This window comes from Fusarium proliferatum (assembly GCF_900067095.1).
Source record: "Fusarium proliferatum ET1 genome assembly, contig: FPRO_scaffold003, whole genome shotgun sequence".
In the NCBI taxonomy this organism is placed as follows: domain Eukaryota; kingdom Fungi; phylum Ascomycota; class Sordariomycetes; order Hypocreales; family Nectriaceae; genus Fusarium; species Fusarium proliferatum.
Genome location: NW_022194792.1, coordinates 3,792,001 through 3,808,899, shown reverse-complemented (window position 1 = coordinate 3,808,899; position 16,899 = coordinate 3,792,001). Strand labels below are relative to the sequence as shown.

General features: G+C 49.2%; 6 protein-coding genes across 6 annotated transcripts; 3 read left to right on the top strand and 3 right to left on the bottom strand.

The window, feature by feature from the left end:
- Positions 1-61: 61 nt before the first annotated feature.
- Positions 62-2,714, bottom strand: FPRO_05783 (uncharacterized protein; the record flags this gene model as incomplete). Its single annotated transcript, XM_031229376.1, has 6 exons — positions 62-322; positions 374-1,564; positions 1,612-1,750; positions 1,801-2,024; positions 2,070-2,345; positions 2,394-2,714. 6 exons carry the CDS (start codon positions 2,712-2,714, stop codon positions 62-64), a joined length of 2,412 nt encoding a protein of 803 aa, XP_031079618.1.
- A 1,594-nt stretch (positions 2,715-4,308) lies between these two features.
- On the top strand, positions 4,309-4,733 carry FPRO_05784 (uncharacterized protein; the record flags this gene model as incomplete). Its single annotated transcript, XM_031229375.1, has 2 exons — positions 4,309-4,373; positions 4,421-4,733. The coding sequence occupies 2 exons, from the start codon at positions 4,309-4,311 to the stop codon at positions 4,731-4,733; spliced, it is 378 nt and encodes a 125-aa protein (XP_031079617.1).
- Positions 4,734-7,025: 2,292 nt separating this feature from the next.
- FPRO_05785 (putative triacylglycerol lipase precursor) lies at positions 7,026-8,161 on the top strand (the record flags this gene model as incomplete). The annotated part of the gene is made up of 3 exons (XM_031229374.1): positions 7,026-7,116; positions 7,163-7,328; positions 7,378-8,161. 3 exons carry the CDS (start codon positions 7,026-7,028, stop codon positions 8,159-8,161), a joined length of 1,041 nt encoding a protein of 346 aa, XP_031079616.1.
- Positions 8,162-8,355: 194 nt separating this feature from the next.
- Positions 8,356-10,276, bottom strand: FPRO_05786 (uncharacterized protein; the record flags this gene model as incomplete). Its single annotated transcript, XM_031229371.1, has 3 exons — positions 8,356-10,089; positions 10,150-10,169; positions 10,228-10,276. The coding sequence occupies 3 exons, from the start codon at positions 10,274-10,276 to the stop codon at positions 8,356-8,358; spliced, it is 1,803 nt and encodes a 600-aa protein (XP_031079615.1).
- Positions 10,277-11,465: 1,189 nt separating this feature from the next.
- On the top strand, positions 11,466-14,789 carry FPRO_05787 (putative nucleotide exsicion repair protein RAD16; the record flags this gene model as incomplete). Its single annotated transcript, XM_031229370.1, has 3 exons — positions 11,466-11,517; positions 11,567-14,507; positions 14,561-14,789. The coding sequence occupies 3 exons, from the start codon at positions 11,466-11,468 to the stop codon at positions 14,787-14,789; spliced, it is 3,222 nt and encodes a 1,073-aa protein (XP_031079614.1).
- Positions 14,790-15,304: 515 nt separating this feature from the next.
- Positions 15,305-16,696, bottom strand: FPRO_05788 (putative ornithine decarboxylase; the record flags this gene model as incomplete). The annotated part of the gene is made up of 2 exons (XM_031229369.1): positions 15,305-16,371; positions 16,423-16,696. 2 exons carry the CDS (start codon positions 16,694-16,696, stop codon positions 15,305-15,307), a joined length of 1,341 nt encoding a protein of 446 aa, XP_031079613.1.
- Positions 16,697-16,899: the final 203 nt, after the last annotated feature.

Here is a 16,899-nt window from a genome sequence, read left to right as displayed (position 1 = left end):
AGATTGTGTAACTTATAGGCTAACGAATGACGATTGATACTCCCCATCGCAAATATCCACTTCAATTTGTCTCCAAGGCAGATGTCTGTCGAGTGGCCCTATCGACGATAGTAAGGGCACCTTGAAGCTTCTCAATATCATGCTCCAGCTCTTTACGTCTCCTGGCAGTGTTCTCATTCTCTCCGCCGACAATCTTCATCTCATCTTCCGAGAGACTAAGGATTCGGTTGGTGTTGAGGCCTAAAACAGGCCCGTCTTGACCAGAGATGAACGACTCAATGACGGTGTTATTGATGGTACGAATAAAGGCGTCGAGAGAGAGCTAAAGGGGTTAACAATTGTTGAAACTGAAGGTATAGTTTACGGCACATACCTTGTAATAAACCTTGAGAACATCGTGAACATCAAGAGCCATGTTCTTACCCAGACTGGGGTGGACAGATTCGAAACACTTGGGAAGATCAAGGTGTCCCGGCTCGCAATCCTGCGAAACACTGGTGAATCCCTCATAGAATCGTAGGATTCTCCAACCGTGAATCTCGTCCCCAAAGCGAGGACCAGTAGATTGCAGTCGCACACACTTTGTCTCCATCTCGCACTGAGACTTGCATAAGTCTTCCGTTCTCTGCATGGATTCTTTCCACGAAGCCTCCAAGAGCGCGGTCAACTCTCTAGACAGAGTTGACGTCTCACTTTCCGCAGGACAGACATCGTTGAGAATGGAGGCAGTGCATCGACTTACGGCTTGTGCGACTCGCGCAAGGTGGATGTTCGCGATGTGTCCCCATTTCTTCACTTGCTCTCGGTACATGTCGGGGTAGATGTCAGGGTTGATGATTCCATCCAGGAGAGATCCCTGATATAGCGCTAGCTTGTCTTGAATGGCACCCATAAGATTTCTTGTGTCTTGAATGTGTGCCAAGCCCGGGAATGCCTTGTCAAGTGAAGAATCGATCTTCGTTTTATTGACATTGCGAACACGCGCGGGTAAATACTTTTCTTCGGCCCTCGCCTGTGTCTCAAGAGTAAGATGTTCGTCTAGCAGGACGCGGGGATCAACGTCAATGTCCTCAAACTCCCATGTACCGCCCCGTGCTCGCATGAACTTGTCAAACTCAGCGTTCAAGCGACTGACTTCTCTGCGAAGCTCCATGCTGTGGTCGAGAAATCCTGGACGGTCTAAAGCCGTCTGAGCCATCTCTTCATATTTTCGGACAGTGGCAACAACGAATTGCTGTCTTGCGGCATGGCTAGTGCGAGGCTCACCAAGCATGGCCTTCTCGTATAGCCTCTCTTCGAGGTTATGCTGAATTGTACTGCGGAGTGTTGGGAAGCAGTCACGTATCTTGGAGCTCAAGAGAGTACCGAGGTATGACTTGGCTGCAGTTGAGCCCAGACGGCTTTGAGAAACAGAGTTCCAGGGACTCTTGCTGAACAGCTTCTTCTCTGCGGCGCTGAGGTCGAAAGAATCTGGATCTTTGTCTGCTCGGTTGCGAACCAAGAACCAGCCACCAGTTAGGCGTCCGAGGCTATGAGTAGAGTTGCCAGTTGCGATGGATACAATCTGACTCAACGTTAGCATGGTTCAAAGAGCATACATGGTTAACTTGCCCTCTTGGTCGCTTCTGGCTCATGCTGCACCATATCGCATTTTGTGAAAACGCCAACGAAGCGGTTTTGCTTGATGGGTTTCTTGGCCAGCCTCAAAATCTCTTGTCGGTCAAAGTCTGTGGGTGCATCAATAACGCAGCTTCAGTTGTTAGTGTGAGCGATCACTAATACCATGCCAAGCTGACTCACATAACAATGTTGTCTTCATTGTTCATGTACTCCTTGACCATAGCCTCGACCTTGGCTTGATCTGTCTCGTTAACGGCAGAAGCATTCTGAAATGTGCCCGGAAGGTCAAGAATACTGAAATAGGAGCGGTGGGGGCCTGACAGCTCGATCTTAAGGACTTCCGCTACGAAGTTCTTTCTGTCTTCTCCTAGACCAGTTCGAAGCCCCATAAATTCAGACGATATCTGCAGATGTCAGTTCGTGCCTCTGAGAGATGGGAGATTACTTACCTCATCAATGACTTTGGCAAATCTCTCCTTGGTCAGGATCTTGCCGCTGCACTCATAGTTCTTGATGTTGTCAGATGCAGGATCCAAACCAGGAACATCAACTTCAGCGGGATCAATAGTAATGCGGAACGAGTCGTCACTGTCCGGTTCTGTGCGACGAGAGACAATGCGTGTAGGGAACCGGGTACAGCAGCCACTGTCAACTGGGAAAGGGATTCCAGTCAAGCTTTGAAGGAGAGACGACTTTCCAGAGGATTGTCCTCCCACAATGATGAGCTATCATTTGTCAGTACTGTGAAAGTCCAAAAGTCTTGAGATACATACCTGAGGAATGCTCAAGTCACCGGCACCAAAGGATTGTAGGGCATCAATTGCATCAAACAGGATGCGATTGTGTTGGCTATCGAAGGGATCTTCAGGCATGATCTCTTGACTGGAATCATCGCGAGGTCGAGGTGAAGACACTGAAGTTGGGGAAGGATCATAAAATACGTCTCCGAGGCTGGAATCGGTTGGAAACTTTCCAATCACCTTTCTAGGGCTCTCCTTGCCGGAATTGAGGCTATCGAAGCCTTTGTAGGGCGTTCGGGGAGGAGTATCAAGAGCGTGGGGATGCATAGAGAGAACTTCAACAGGTCCAGCCATGATGAATTGATAAGAGTAATTGATGGGAAAAAATGAAATAACAAAGGAAAGATTCAGATGAGGGTATCTTGATAGGAAATTGAAGCTGAGAAATGGATTGTCGTCTATGACTGTTGGCGGGACTTGAGCAGATTTATATCTTCCACGACGACTTGACCATCCCATCACCGATAGTCATAGCAGCTTTTCTGTAGATTGAAACAAGCCCGCAGCCTTTGCTGCTATCGCACCAGCTTCTGATGCAACTACGCGCCGGCCATCGGTTCACCTCCGCTGGGAGTCAAGGATTTATTCAGCTCGAGTATATCTATTGCCGTATCAAGACATCTCGGGAAGCAGTTTCGGGCAAAGATCTTTCTTGGCATGTTGGAGATGACTTCTCAACCAACAATTGCAAAATATTGGTCGCACGATGCAGGTCCGTGGCGGCCATTGTAGACCAGCATGAGAGCAAAGATAGGGACCAGAATAGTTCCCAGATAGCATAGAGTTCAGGTGAAGGTCAAGAAGGAATCAACCGGCAGGTTTCGAAACGTCAAAACTTGATCTCATTGGCCGCTTTAGCATATGCTGTTGGTTGCTGCAAGCACTCAGTCAGCTATCTGCAGGGGGTTGAGCGCATAGCTGAGAGACGCAAGAGATAACTCAAAGGGGCAACTCGCAAGATAAAATGTTTTATCTTATCGATCTACTTCCCTGCGGTTTTGGAAACAGCAGGGAATTGTTTTGAGTTGCATTTATAACAGGCCGGGGTAGCAAGGCTGCTCTCAGCTGTGCGAGAACTTCACTGTTGAGGGATACTGGGACAGATGTCGCAATCAAGACCGAGATTGACGACCCTGTGACTTGCAAGCGCCGTTGATGAACAAAGGTGACGAGATCCCAGAAACAACGCATTATAAGGGTCATTATACTGGCCGGAGAAGAAACATATCAACCAACAACCAACAACGGCGGTTGCTCAGCTCGAACAGCCAATCATATTTGACCATGCCGTCTTCAACTTGAATCCAGCGAGATGCCTCCAAATTTAGCGTTGTTGTCGCTGCCATTTTGGCCTTCCAGGTGATTGTTGGTCTGATTTTCCATTCGCCATTGTGCTTTATCAAGAGCTAGAGGAGGAAACAAAACTTGGAGTAGCTTTGGAATGATTTAGAACAAACTCAGCGGGCTCTTTGATGACTGGTTTCATTATGCATATGTGCTGTAGGCTGTAAGCTGTTGCAAAGCGTGATTCTCAAGACTGAGCTGAAATTGGCCAGAGCTGTTAGCTAGCAAAATGCTTTGATCAACGTGACACAAGGCGTGGCTCATTTTTCGTACACCATTAACAAAAAACTTGATAACAAATTGGAGAAAGGATATCATCTCTAAGAAACTTGCTGATGATGATCAGGATGAATGGAAGGATCAAGTGAACATAGCAATTGAGGACAAAAGGTACAGGGTAAGCAGCCCCACCTCGAAACAGCGGCGTCACTTTCGACTGTAGCTCAAAATTTCGACATTTACATCACCAACGACTTGACGGCCGTTGCACCACCACATCACAAGCCGCAGTCTCGATTCTGCGCGCTCCAACGGAATGAACACAATGATTTCTTCCATCACGCGCCTCGCGCGCCCGGTTCTGGCCAAGCCCCTCGCTCAATCGCCCAGGTAAGCTCATCCACATGCTTCTATCAAACCATCACTAATTCCATCAGGACATTCACAACCCTCGTCCCTCTCCGACCCTCGCTCACTCCCATGAACGGCGCTATCCGACGAACAGTTCTCCCCTCAAGCTTCACCCCTCAGACAGCCGCATCAGCCGATATCGTTCCTTCGAGCGCCATCTCAGCACACCCTGCCCTCGGTGATATGCAGATTCGCTGCGGACCCCGAAATACCATGAACGGACATACGAGGCTGGTTCAGAAGCGCAGACATGGATTCCTATGTCGCAAGCGAAGTAAGACGGGGAGGAAGATTCTCCTCAGAAGGAAGATTAAGGGCCGAAGACATATCGCTCAGTAAGCCCGTGAATGTGGCATGAGGAGGTTGGAGGGCATGTGTCAAAGAAGCATGAGCGAATTGTGTACGATACCAGAGAAGAGAGCGGAGACTTTGGTGCAGATGCCTTAGTCCCTCTCGTGATACAAATCTGTACAAAGACCTACCAAAAGAAACAAATGATCTTGCATTCTCACATCTCGGCGGAGTACCGAACTTGCATATTGCAGCTGAAGTCTAAACCAGGGGGACAATATCACGCACTTTTACGAAGGACCAGTTCCAGAACATTTCGGAATTTCAGAAAGGCTGACAGCCTGATGACGCTGGTCGACGTCGGTGTTGCAGCAAGGCCAGCAGTGCAGAAAGCTCCGAACTATCGCACCTGACTTCGGAGAAAGGCTCAAATTAGAAAGATGAGATTCAGTTCCGATAGACAGATGCAGTCCTGATTCGGATTCACCGGAGCTACCGTTAGTCAACACCATCACGATGTGCGGATAGTTCGAAACCCCGCATTCTGAACTGAGAATCACAGGCTTCTTTTCAGGCACAAAGCGCACTGACTTGGGTCTTATTCCTCGGCTTGGATTTTCTAGTGTGGCGGCCTGCATGTTCTTGGTGTGCCGATCATCAGGTACGCAGTAAGCGGAGAAGCAGGCTGTGAATTGGAGATGTCTATCATTGAGATTTGGCAAGGCACTCGTTAAATGAATTGATAAGAAATAGTTTGACGCGGCAAACCAATTGACAATGCTGATAAAGAAACATATGGCTTTGAATGTGTTATCACAAGTCTATAGATGCAATTGCTATTATCATGGATGGGTATCATTTGGCCTCAGTTATTGGAAGTGATGATGATGACACGAGCGTTCAAGGGATGCAGCTTATGCCGGCCCGCCTTGCATTAAGAGGATGAGATGGTGTGAAAGGTGATGAAAGAGGTAGGTGTCAAGACTTGATACTGCAGCTGAAATGTAAGATGTGAATTAATTCAAGTAATCAGAGACATTTCATGTGATGCTGTACTACCCATAATCTCATATTCAATCGACACCATATTCTTTTGTCGAGATCGAGAGATACGAATATACTCGGATAACTTTCGTCTGATAAAATGCCAGATTGACATTTAATTAATCGAGTAAATAACCTCGATGCAGAATTACCGCAATTACTGCACTTCCTGGGTTAGGTATCGTGTTCCCCAGATATCGGCACTTGACTACTACTCCAGATCAGTTAAACCGGTTTTCCCACACATAATAAACCCCACCTAACAAAAAGTCCCTTGTCAATAAAAAAGCAAACCTTGTCAATCCGTAAAGTCAAACGCTGCACGCTATGGAAAATTTGATAGCGGTCAAGGCTGAATTGGATTGAGCCGAAAAGGTTGCAACATGTTTCGGGGTATACTTCCGTTGATCGGCTCTGCAAGTGATAGAGGTGAATGTTTCTGTGAAAGATGGTTGGTCAGTCGACTCGATATAGCTCGGGCGGTAAATCGTAACGTTTTATCTGGTAGTTTGTACTATAATTGGTTTGCTCATCACTGTGACACCAGAACTGTCATCGAATTATTGGTTATCGACCAACCACTCTTACGATTCATACGAATCACCAGACGATTCTCCTTCTTTTTTTCTTTCTCCCCTATTTTTCTCTCCCTCTCTCAAAGCCCAGAGCCCTACAAGTCCCAACATTTTGACAGTCCCCATCGCAATGTAACAGAGACTAAACAAAACCCCTGTAGCCCACCATCTTGATCACGACCCTCACGTGGTCCGAGATCGTCGTTACCTGTAAGGGAAGCTCACCCGGGCCCAACGACAAACGGACCAAGGAAAAATGCTGTCAGAGCCCGATGAAGGGGACCTTGTCTGCTGGGATCATGGAGCCAAGAATGCGGGGTGGGCAGTGTAGAACACACCACGAATGATTAGACTACCGCGAAAGCTTCATTTCCGCTGTTCGGCCCTCCCTTGGCTGGGGCGGCGGTTATTACACCGACGACCTGAGGGTTTGCCAAGATGGATGGGGGGAGCTAGATATGGGTGGATGTCTGAATGTGATGTGATGGGAAGGGGAAGAGATGGGATCAGCGACTGAGGGTGGGCGGGTATTGTGATGGGAGCTAGCTGAAGGAAGAAAAAAAAAAAGATATATAAACGTCTGGTTCTTCTCACGATGTCGATCTCTCAGTAGATCTCAAGGACAGCTTCAGCTTCAGCTTCAAGAGCATCTCCAGGAGTTGCACCTCGCCAGCCTATCCTCACTTTCACCCATCCCTTCTTGGACCATATTCTTGTCACGATGCTTCTTCTACCACTCCTCTCGGCCATTACCCTCGCGGTAGCTAGCCCTGTAGCTCTCGACGACTACGTCAACTCTCTCGAGGAACGAGGTAAGCATAATCCCTCTCCGATTCCTTCATAAGCTCACATCCCCAGCTGTTGGTGTCACCACAACCGACTTCAGCAACTTCAAGTTCTACATCCAGCATGGCGCCGCAGCTTACTGCAACTCTGAAGCCGCAGCTGGTTCAAAGATCACCTGCTCCAACAATGGCTGCCCAACCGTTCAGGGCAACGGAGCTACCATCGTGACATCTTTCGTGTAAGTCCAAACCTGCACAAACACATCATATCCTTGCTTACACACCCAGTGGCTCCAAGACAGGTATCGGTGGCTACGTCGCGACAGACTCTGCCCGAAAGGAAATCGTCGTCTCGTTCCGAGGAAGCATCAATATTCGAAACTGGCTTACCAACCTCGACTTCGGCCAGGAAGACTGCAGTCTCGTCTCTGGGTGTGGTGTACACTCTGGCTTCCAGCGAGCCTGGAATGAGATCTCATCCAAAGCAACTGCTGCTGTTGCCTCCGCCCGCAAGGCGAACCCTTCTTTCAAGGTCATCTCTACAGGCCACTCCCTCGGAGGTGCTGTGGCTGTCCTTGCTGCCGCAAACTTGAGAGTCGGTGGAACACCCGTCGATATCTACACCTACGGTTCTCCCCGTGTCGGAAACGCACAGCTCTCATCCTTCGTCTCAAACCAGGCTGGTGGAGAGTACCGCGTTACACACGCCGATGACCCCGTCCCCCGTCTCCCTCCTCTGATCTTCGGATACAGACACACGACTCCTGAGTTCTGGCTGTCCGGCGGTGGTGGTGATAAGGTCGACTACACTATCAGCGATGTCAAGGTCTGTGAGGGTGCTGCCAACCTTGGATGCAACGGTGGAACTCTTGGCTTGGACATTGCTGCTCATCTGCATTACTTCCAGGCGACTGACGCCTGTAACGCTGGCGGATTCTCCTGGCGACGATACAGAAGTGCTGAGAGCGTCGACAAGAGGGCCACCATGACTGATGCTGAGCTTGAGAAGAAGCTGAACTCTTACGTCCAGATGGATAAGGAGTATGTGAAGAATAACCAGGCCCGCTCTTAACCAGGGTATGAGGTTTAATGGGAAATGACATGATTCATGAACGAAACCATAGTACATATGATACAGATAGGATATAAAAACATCTTTCATTCACTAGCTTTACACAATACCGTGCGCCATGCAATGCCCCGCCACTGACTCAAAGGCCATGTTTCATAACTCCAGACACCAGTCACCACGCGCTGTATCAAGGATTAATCGTAAGATCCCTCAACCATCATGCCCTGAGCATTAGGGACCCCAACGAGAATGACACCCCGAGGCACGCGGACCTCTTTAACCTTCATGCATCCAAAAACGTTGACCTCTCGGATCTTGGGACAAGATCGGAAGATGGACCCCAAAATGAAATCGGTCACCTCTTCGCAGAAGCTGATTTCCAGCTCTTTCAGCTCTGGATACTGAGCATCTTCGTGGAAGACCTCTTCAAAAGCCTCACGTGAGATATGACGACAAGCGTGAATGTTGAGGTACTGAAGCTTCTCACCTGAATGGGTCATCAACGCTTTGAAACCCTCACTGCAGAGTCCGACGCTATCTGGGTTCTCCCGAGGCTTACTTGCATCAATCTGTCGACATTTCTGGAGATCCACAAAGCGCAAGGGGGGATTGGCCCATTTGGTGAAAAGATCAACGAAACCCTGGTCAGTCATAAACTCGCTGTCCGTTATTCGGAACTTGGAAAGGGAGCGACAATGCTCATGAATAGCTTGCAACAGCATGTCGTCAACTTCAGGAACAATCTTCAGAGAAAAGGTCTTGAGTTTGGCACCGATTTTCGAGACGACTTTGATGTAAGCGTCAGATTCAGTCTTGTGCTGTAGCTGAAGTCCAAGATGCTCTAGAGACGACAAACTTGCAATTGTTTTGACACCGTCATTGGTCAGCTTTTGGTTGTTCTCAACCTTGAGTCGCTTGAGGTTGGGGCAATGATCCCTAAGCGTGGCTATGGTTTCGTCTCCAAAGTGATTGTCTGTATAATAGACTTGAATGCCCTTCAGCTTCTCGCCCTTCTCCTGGATGAACTTATGCCACTTCTCATCGCTCAAAAGATTGGCTCCATGAAGATAGAATGTTTCGAGATTGATGTCACGGGACAAGAGGTAATCCATGACTTCGTCCTTGAATTGGATGCCACATCGGATCTTGAGATTTTTGAGTTTCGAAGCCGTCTGAAAGATGGAAATGTAATCTTGTTCACCAAGCTTTGCGCCATCATAGATGTGGAGGTCCTCGGTGCCGGGCTGGACGAAAAGTGGCAAAGTCTCTGGCTTGAGGAGTCGACGTTTGGAGAACATGCGTGCAATTTTGTCGACCAAATGATCAGGAAGGTCCCCAAGACTGTCAGCCAGATCGACGTTCTTGGCCAGAGTCTGTACACACAGAGTAGCCAAGCTCTTGGTACCAACGTCACCGTCAAGTATCCGACTTTGAATTGCGCGACGTCTTCCAACAGGACCCGTATTGGCCGGCTTCTTCGGCTTCTTCTTTTGGTCACCTTCTCGTTCTTTTGCTACCTCTCGACCGCAAGGAGGACAAAGAAGCCCCCCGTTAGGGCCAGCAAGCGAATATGGTGATACAGTGAAGCGCTTCTCGCAAATTTCGCAGTTCTCTATCTGCCCAGGCAGAGGGCCAGAGTTCGATTCCAATAACGCACGAGCAAGTTCGTCATCAGATAAATCTGATCGTTGCTTGCGCTTCTTGAAAGCTTTGCTCTCCTTGATCTTTGCCAGCTTCTTCTCTTCTTCTCGCTTACGCTTTAGCGAAGCTTCGTCATTGTCGTTGCGACTAGAACGTCGCCCAGATCTGGCACCTGCCGCAGAAGACTCGCCATTGCCGTTCTCATCTTCAGCTACATCGTCACGTGCGGCTTGTCGGCGACGTGCGTCAGCATCTGAGCGAATCTGAGCAGCAGAGATGTTGTGGGACTAATCATGGTTAGTACCTATGCTATAGCGATGTGTACTTCGTAACAGCCATAAACTTACAGCAAGGAAATCGGTCAGCGCTGATTGACTATTGACATGTTAGTACGAGTATATGACTAGAAATAGTATTTTACTTACGGTCCATAGACAGCACGAGTTTGTCGATTAGGTTGATTCTGCTGACCATTCTGGCCGTTTTGGCCTTGAGTATTCTGGTTGTTACTGCGTGCCCGCGCCCTGTATATGATAAGCTATCGCCACTCTATGGGTATGAGAAAAACGTACATGCTGGAGGAATAGCGAGTGATCTGGGAAAATGAAAAAAATTACACAAGAAAAAAATCTTTGATCTTCGGCGACCACATTAGCCCCCAAGATAATGAAAGGGAGGGGAGATTCACGCTTGAAAAGGAGTTGGCGCAAAAAAAGTAAAGTCTGAAGCAGCTTGGGCAAGTGCAGCGCCGTGCAGTGGCGTTCCCGCTTGCGCAGTCTTTCACGAGATTGACACCGTGTCACGTGATGCAATCGCCCCTTAAAGTGGCAAATCGAAGATCTCAGCATCATGGTCCAGAATACATCGATAGTCTAGGGGAGTAAAGAAAACTCGGGACCTCGATCCAAAATGATAAAAAGAATTAGGTGACTCAGTATAAATCTAGTATAAGTTAAAGATGCTCTTCAATCTTTTTATTTTAACACCGTATAATAGAATCTGATATCTTCTTGCTCCTCGACTGCAACTTATCTCAAACTGTTCTTGTAAGTGGGATTGACCAATGTTTTCTGTCCCCGATCCTGCCAGGAACGATGCACCCCAATCAGATCGACAATCAAGACCCCCTGGCCCCTGACACGTGCCTGCGCGTAGCGGGGTGCTCTTTCCGACACTGTGAATCGTGAATTGGGGTATTAGACGGGAAGCAACGCCCCGAAAAAAGGAGCTGGTGGCGATTTGCCTTTGACTTCTATCTGACTTTTTCCTTTCATCCTCACGCTTTCATTGTTCATCTATTTAGGGTCTTTCTCATCCCATTGAAAGGATTCTGTTGATGTCAGTCGTTTATTTGTGTGATTGTTCTTTTGTTGTTGCCCGCAGTCAATCAATTTGTATCTATTCACGGTCACTGCCCAACACTGCATTCACGGCTGTGCATTAGTGAGCTGCCAACAGACAGGGGTTCAACTGCCACCCTTTGCCTTCCACCAGGCTCCCATCCTTTGATTTTAATTTCCTGAAAGAAAACACGCCCAAAGCCTCTTAATCTTTGTCCTTTATCGTGCAGCTGTGTGCTTAAGAGTACTATTTGGAGGACGATACGCCGTCCCATCGCACATCGATCCCAATCAGCAGAACATCTCTTGGACCTACTGACATCATGCCTCGAGGTCGCCCTTCCACTCGGGGTACGCCCATCACTCCAGCAGATGGTAAGTCTGATGCCGTAGCTGGTTATTATTTCTTACTGACAAATCGTAGCTTCTAGAGACACATCTACTGCTTCTAACCGAGTGACCCGGTCAGCTAGGACTAGAAGTCAGGCTGCCTCGTCTATACCAACTCCCACCTCAGCTGTAGACCTTCTGCAGGATGTTCCCTCTGGACCACGCCCAAGAGGAAGACCTAGGAAGAGTATCTCCGAAGTCGAGGCATCGCCTCTGTCTCAATTTCCTACTTCTGACATCGCACTTCCCACTAAACGACGTGGCCGCCCAAGCAAAGCACCCGCCATTGAGAGCGAGTCCGTGTCATCAGTTCCCACACCACTAGACCCCGACACAGGGAGCGATTATTCAACTCCTGCGTCTAGCAAAGTGCCAACTCCTGCAGCAGTTGATCATGACAAGTCAGCTATCTTCGAAGTCCAACTTCCTGCTCCTTCTACCTCTCGCCTCATTGACCGCGAGAGAGGTCTGCGAAAGAGCGCATATGCCATGAACTCGAGGGGCCAGGGGCGTATGGTAATTCAAGACTCGGACGACGAAGATCTTGACAATTCTCGAGACGCTCAAGTAGCTCGTCGCCTCCAGGATGAAGAACTCAAGCAAGCGTCCAGTGCCGCATCATCATCATTTCCCCTACGAAGAAGCACTAGACCTTCGCTCTCCGGTAGTTCCAGCACTCCCGCTCAGAGTTCTGTCAAGCGAGAACGAGCATCGACTCTGACTGACTTTATCGCCAAGCGTGGTCGCCCGGCAAAAAAGCCTAAAGTCATCCCCGACTCAGATGATGAGGACATCGATATGGATGCGGAGATAGCCCAAGGGCTTGACCTGGACAGCGGCTCGTCATTGAGCTCATTTGAGGATGAAACCTTTGCCGATGATGACGCCAGCGACGAGGGAGCAGCTCAAGACATCTCTAGTGATGACGAAGACGTTCCAATGGCCATGTCGAGAAAAGCGGCCGGAAAGCGACCAGCGCGTCCCATGACACGCACTGTACCCCGTGTCAAGGCACCTACTACGGCTGGTTCCCGTTCTGCAGGGAAGGCTTCGCAATCTGATGGCCCGTCTGGTGATGAACTCGATGCATTGGAAAACGCTTTAGGCGATGCCGATTCTACAGACTTTGCAACTGATAACAATGACGGCTATATCGACTTGAGTAGTAGCGATGCTGATGCAGATGACGCCGATAACACGGACCAAATCAGGGGCATCTCCAACAATCGAAGGGCTTTCAGGAACACGGGTGTTAGCAGTCGTACGCGTAGGGAGCGAGAACGTTTGGAGAAACACCACCCTGAGATCATAACCATGTGGGACAAGATTGAAAAGGAGCCAGTGATCAAAGCTGGGAGGGCTGCACAACCGGAAAGGATTTCACGCCAACTCAAGCCTTTCCAGCTCGAAGGTCTTGCTTGGATGATGGAGATGGAGAAGACAAAATACAAAGGTGGCTTACTCGGTGATGAGATGGGCTTAGGCAAGACAATCCAGGCTGTGTCTCTGATTATGTCCGATTATCGTGTGGGGAAGCCGTCCCTGGTTCTCGTGCCCCCTGTTGCGCTCATGCAATGGCAGCAAGAGATCAAGTCTTACACTGATGGCGCCTTGAACACATTTGTTTTCCATGGAACAAACCAGAAGACCAAGGGGATCACCGTGAGGGAACTCAAGAAGTTCGACGTTATTATGATGTCGTACAACAGTCTCGAGTCAGTATATCGCAAGCAGGAAAAAGGGTTCAAGAGAAAGGATGGCATATACAAGGAAAAGAGTGCTATTCATTCGATTGATTTCCATCGAGTTATTCTGGACGAAGCGCACTGCATCAAGACACGCACTACCATGACAGCCAAAGCATGCTTTGCTCTCAAGACTACATACCGATGGTGTTTGACGGGCACGCCTTTGCAGAATCGGATCGGAGAGTTCTTCTCTCTAGTTCGTTTCCTAGAAATCGACACCTTTGCATCGTATCTTTGCAAGCAGTGTCCGTGCTCCACGCTTGAATGGTCAATGGACGAGCACAGTCGTTGCACTGGGTGTAAGCACCCGGGAGTGCAACATGTTTCTCTGTTCAACCAAGAGCTGTTGAACCCTATTCAAAAATACGGGAATAAACGCGAAGGCGCAACGGCTTTCAAGAGACTGCACTTGATGACAGAACGGATTATGCTGCGCCGTCTCAAGAAAGATCACACCAACTCTATGGAACTTCCAGTCAAGGAGGTTTATGTTGACCGACAGTTTTTCGGAGAAGAGGAAAACGACTTCGCAAACAGTATCATGACGAACGGCCAGCGTAAGTTTGATACGTATGTCGCCCAGGGTGTTCTCTTGAACAATTATGCCAACATTTTTGGCCTCATTATGCAGATGAGACAAGTTGCTGATCACCCTGATCTTATCACGAAGAAGAACGCCGAAGGAGGACAAAACGTGCTCGTTTGTTGCATCTGCGATGAGCCTGCCGAAGACGCAATTCGTAGTCGGTGTAAGCATGACTTTTGCCGAGCCTGTGTTGGTAGCTACGTCCGCTCTACTGATGAACCCGATTGCCCCCGTTGTCACATTCCCCTCTCGATCGATCTGGAACAGCCAGAGATGGAGCAAGATGAGAATCTCGTCAAGAAAAACTCCATCATCAATCGAATCAAGATGGAGAACTGGACCTCCTCTTCCAAAATTGAACTTCTTGTTCATGAGCTACACAAACTTCGCTCTGACAACGCCTCACACAAGTCGATCATCTTCTCTCAGTTTACTACCATGCTGCAGCTCATCGAGTGGCGTCTCCGCCGGGCTGGTATCACTACAGTCATGCTTGATGGTAGCATGACACCTGCCCAGCGACAGGCCTCGATCGAACATTTCATGAACAACGTTGACGTTGAATGCTTCCTGGTTTCTCTCAAGGCTGGTGGTGTGGCACTGAACCTTACCGAAGCCTCTAGAGTATTCATTGTTGATCCGTAAGTGTCTGAAACGAATATTATCATCCGAATAACTGCTAACAATTACATAGATGGTGGAATCCAGCCGCTGAGTGGCAGTCCGCTGACCGATGCCACCGCATTGGACAAACCCGACCCTGCACCATTACGCGCCTGTGTATCGAGGATTCTGTGGAAAGCCGGATGGTGTTGATTCAGGAGAAGAAGACTAACATGATCCACTCCACTGTTAACTCAGACACCAAGGCCATGGAATCACTTACCCCCCAGGACATGCAATTCCTCTTCCGTGGAACATAGACGATCTGGGACACAGAACAAAGAGTAAAACCCCGACAAAAACCTAATTACTATTCATGAAAACACGAAACAAGGGGATATGATCATGTACAGATATTTGGCATTGGCCATCAGGCATGCAAGGAATATGCATGGAGTTTGGAGTTGGCATCAGCAACGATGATTCGCCTAAAGTTATGAAGTACGGGTTTATTTTAGTCTCAGGTAGTAAGCATGCATAAACTTAGTCAAAGAATAAAAGTCCCTGAGAAGATCTGTGTGATCCTGATGCTGTCGCTCGACATATCTCACAAGAGGGTTAAAGAGCGTCTGGGGTTGACAGTTCAGGAATTAATTGTAATCTAAAATCCGTCTATCTAGCTCTTTTCTCGTTTTCAAACATTGACTGTCAACTTTTGTGTTGCTATTTTCATCGGCCCATGATGATGTTTAAAACATACGAACAAAAGGATTCTCCAAAGAGAATACGAAAGAAATGGTTTCGCTAGCCATTGAGGTGCAAGAAGTGATTGAGATCACAGACCGAGAAGGGCCCTGGCACCAGGCTCGCTGCACACGTAAATAACGTCGTGGGCGTTGGAGAAGCCGTTGAACTGAGTGGCAGAGCACTTGGTATAGGCACCCATGTCCTCAAAGTACAGCCAGTCACCGACATCGAGGATCGAGTCAAAGCGAGTGCTCTCAGTGATGCGGTCGATGCCATCGCAGGTAGGACCCCAGACGGAGTACTCGAAGCCCTCGCCCTCGGGAGTGGGATGGGCAGCGGTGGTCTCGAACAGAGTCTTGCCGGAGGCGCGGAGAACCTTGGCGATCGGCTGCTGGTGGTCAAACATGATGTTTGAGAAGTTGCCGTAAACGCCATCGTTGACGTAGAGCATGTAGCCCTTGCCGTCGAGGGTGGGGTCCTCAACAGTTCGGCGAGCAATGATGTTGCAGGCGATGGTGAAGGCGGTGGCAACGTAGTATCGGCCAGGCTCGGCGATGATCTCGATATTGCTATGAGGTGGGAAGAACTCGTCGAGAGCGCCTCCGAGGACGGCAGCCATGGTCTCGAAGGTATCGCCGCTGAAGCCACCACCAACGTCGAGGGTGCGCATATTGAAGCCGAACTCGTGGGCCAGCTGGAAGACGGTGTGGGCATCGCGAACGGCCTTGTAGAAGGCAAGGGGATCGGAAGCACCAGATCCAACGTGGAAGCTGACGCCAACAACGTTGAGGCCAAGGTCCTTGGCCAGAGCGAGAAGTCCCTCAGTGGTGTCCATGGCGGCACCGAACTTCATGCTGAAGCGGCACAGAGACTCGCTGTCGTCGGTCATGATGCGTAGGAAGAGCTCAGCTCCTGGGTAGAGCTTGGCGATCTTGTAGAGCTCATCGGCATTGTCAAAGGTCATCTGTTTGACGCCCACAGACTTGACGTATCGGACATACGAGTTAGTCTTGCAGGGTTGGGCGTAGATGATGCGGTCGGGGCTAAGTCCTGCGGACAGGACCTGCTCAATCTCGGTCTTGGAGGCGCAATCGAAGCCGGTTCCGAGCTCAGACAGAAGCTTGATGATCTGAGGATCGGGGTTGCACTTGACGGCTGGTGCTTGTTAGTGTGTATCACAGCATAATTGTCGAGATTCGTACTCACCATAGAAGGGCCGGACCCGAGGGAGATTCTTCTTCCAGCGAAGATGCTGGCGGTAGACCTCTCCGAGGTCAGCAACGAAGAAAGTATCCTCGTCGCCAGGCTCACACATCTCATGGTCAATGGCCTCCACGCGCTGGTGGAGAGCCTGGCCGATGAGTTGCTTTGGAGTAATCACGCCATATTGCTCAAGAGGTTCCTGAAGCAGGGGTTTCTTTAATGCGATATGAGGGTGATTGACATTATGATTGTAGGTGTCGAGGACAGCCGTTGCCATAACCATATCCCAAACAGTTGCGGGGGTTCGTTGGGAAGTTGAGAGAGGGATTTAAGCCCGTGGACTAGAGTGGAAAGACGATACTTTGTAGAAAAGTATATATAGTAGAGTGAAGCTTGAACGTACGGGGTTCAGCTGGTGTTAGGGCGGTCGAGAGCGGTAGCAGACTGATCCCTCAGTGGACTGGCGAGGCCTCCTCGACT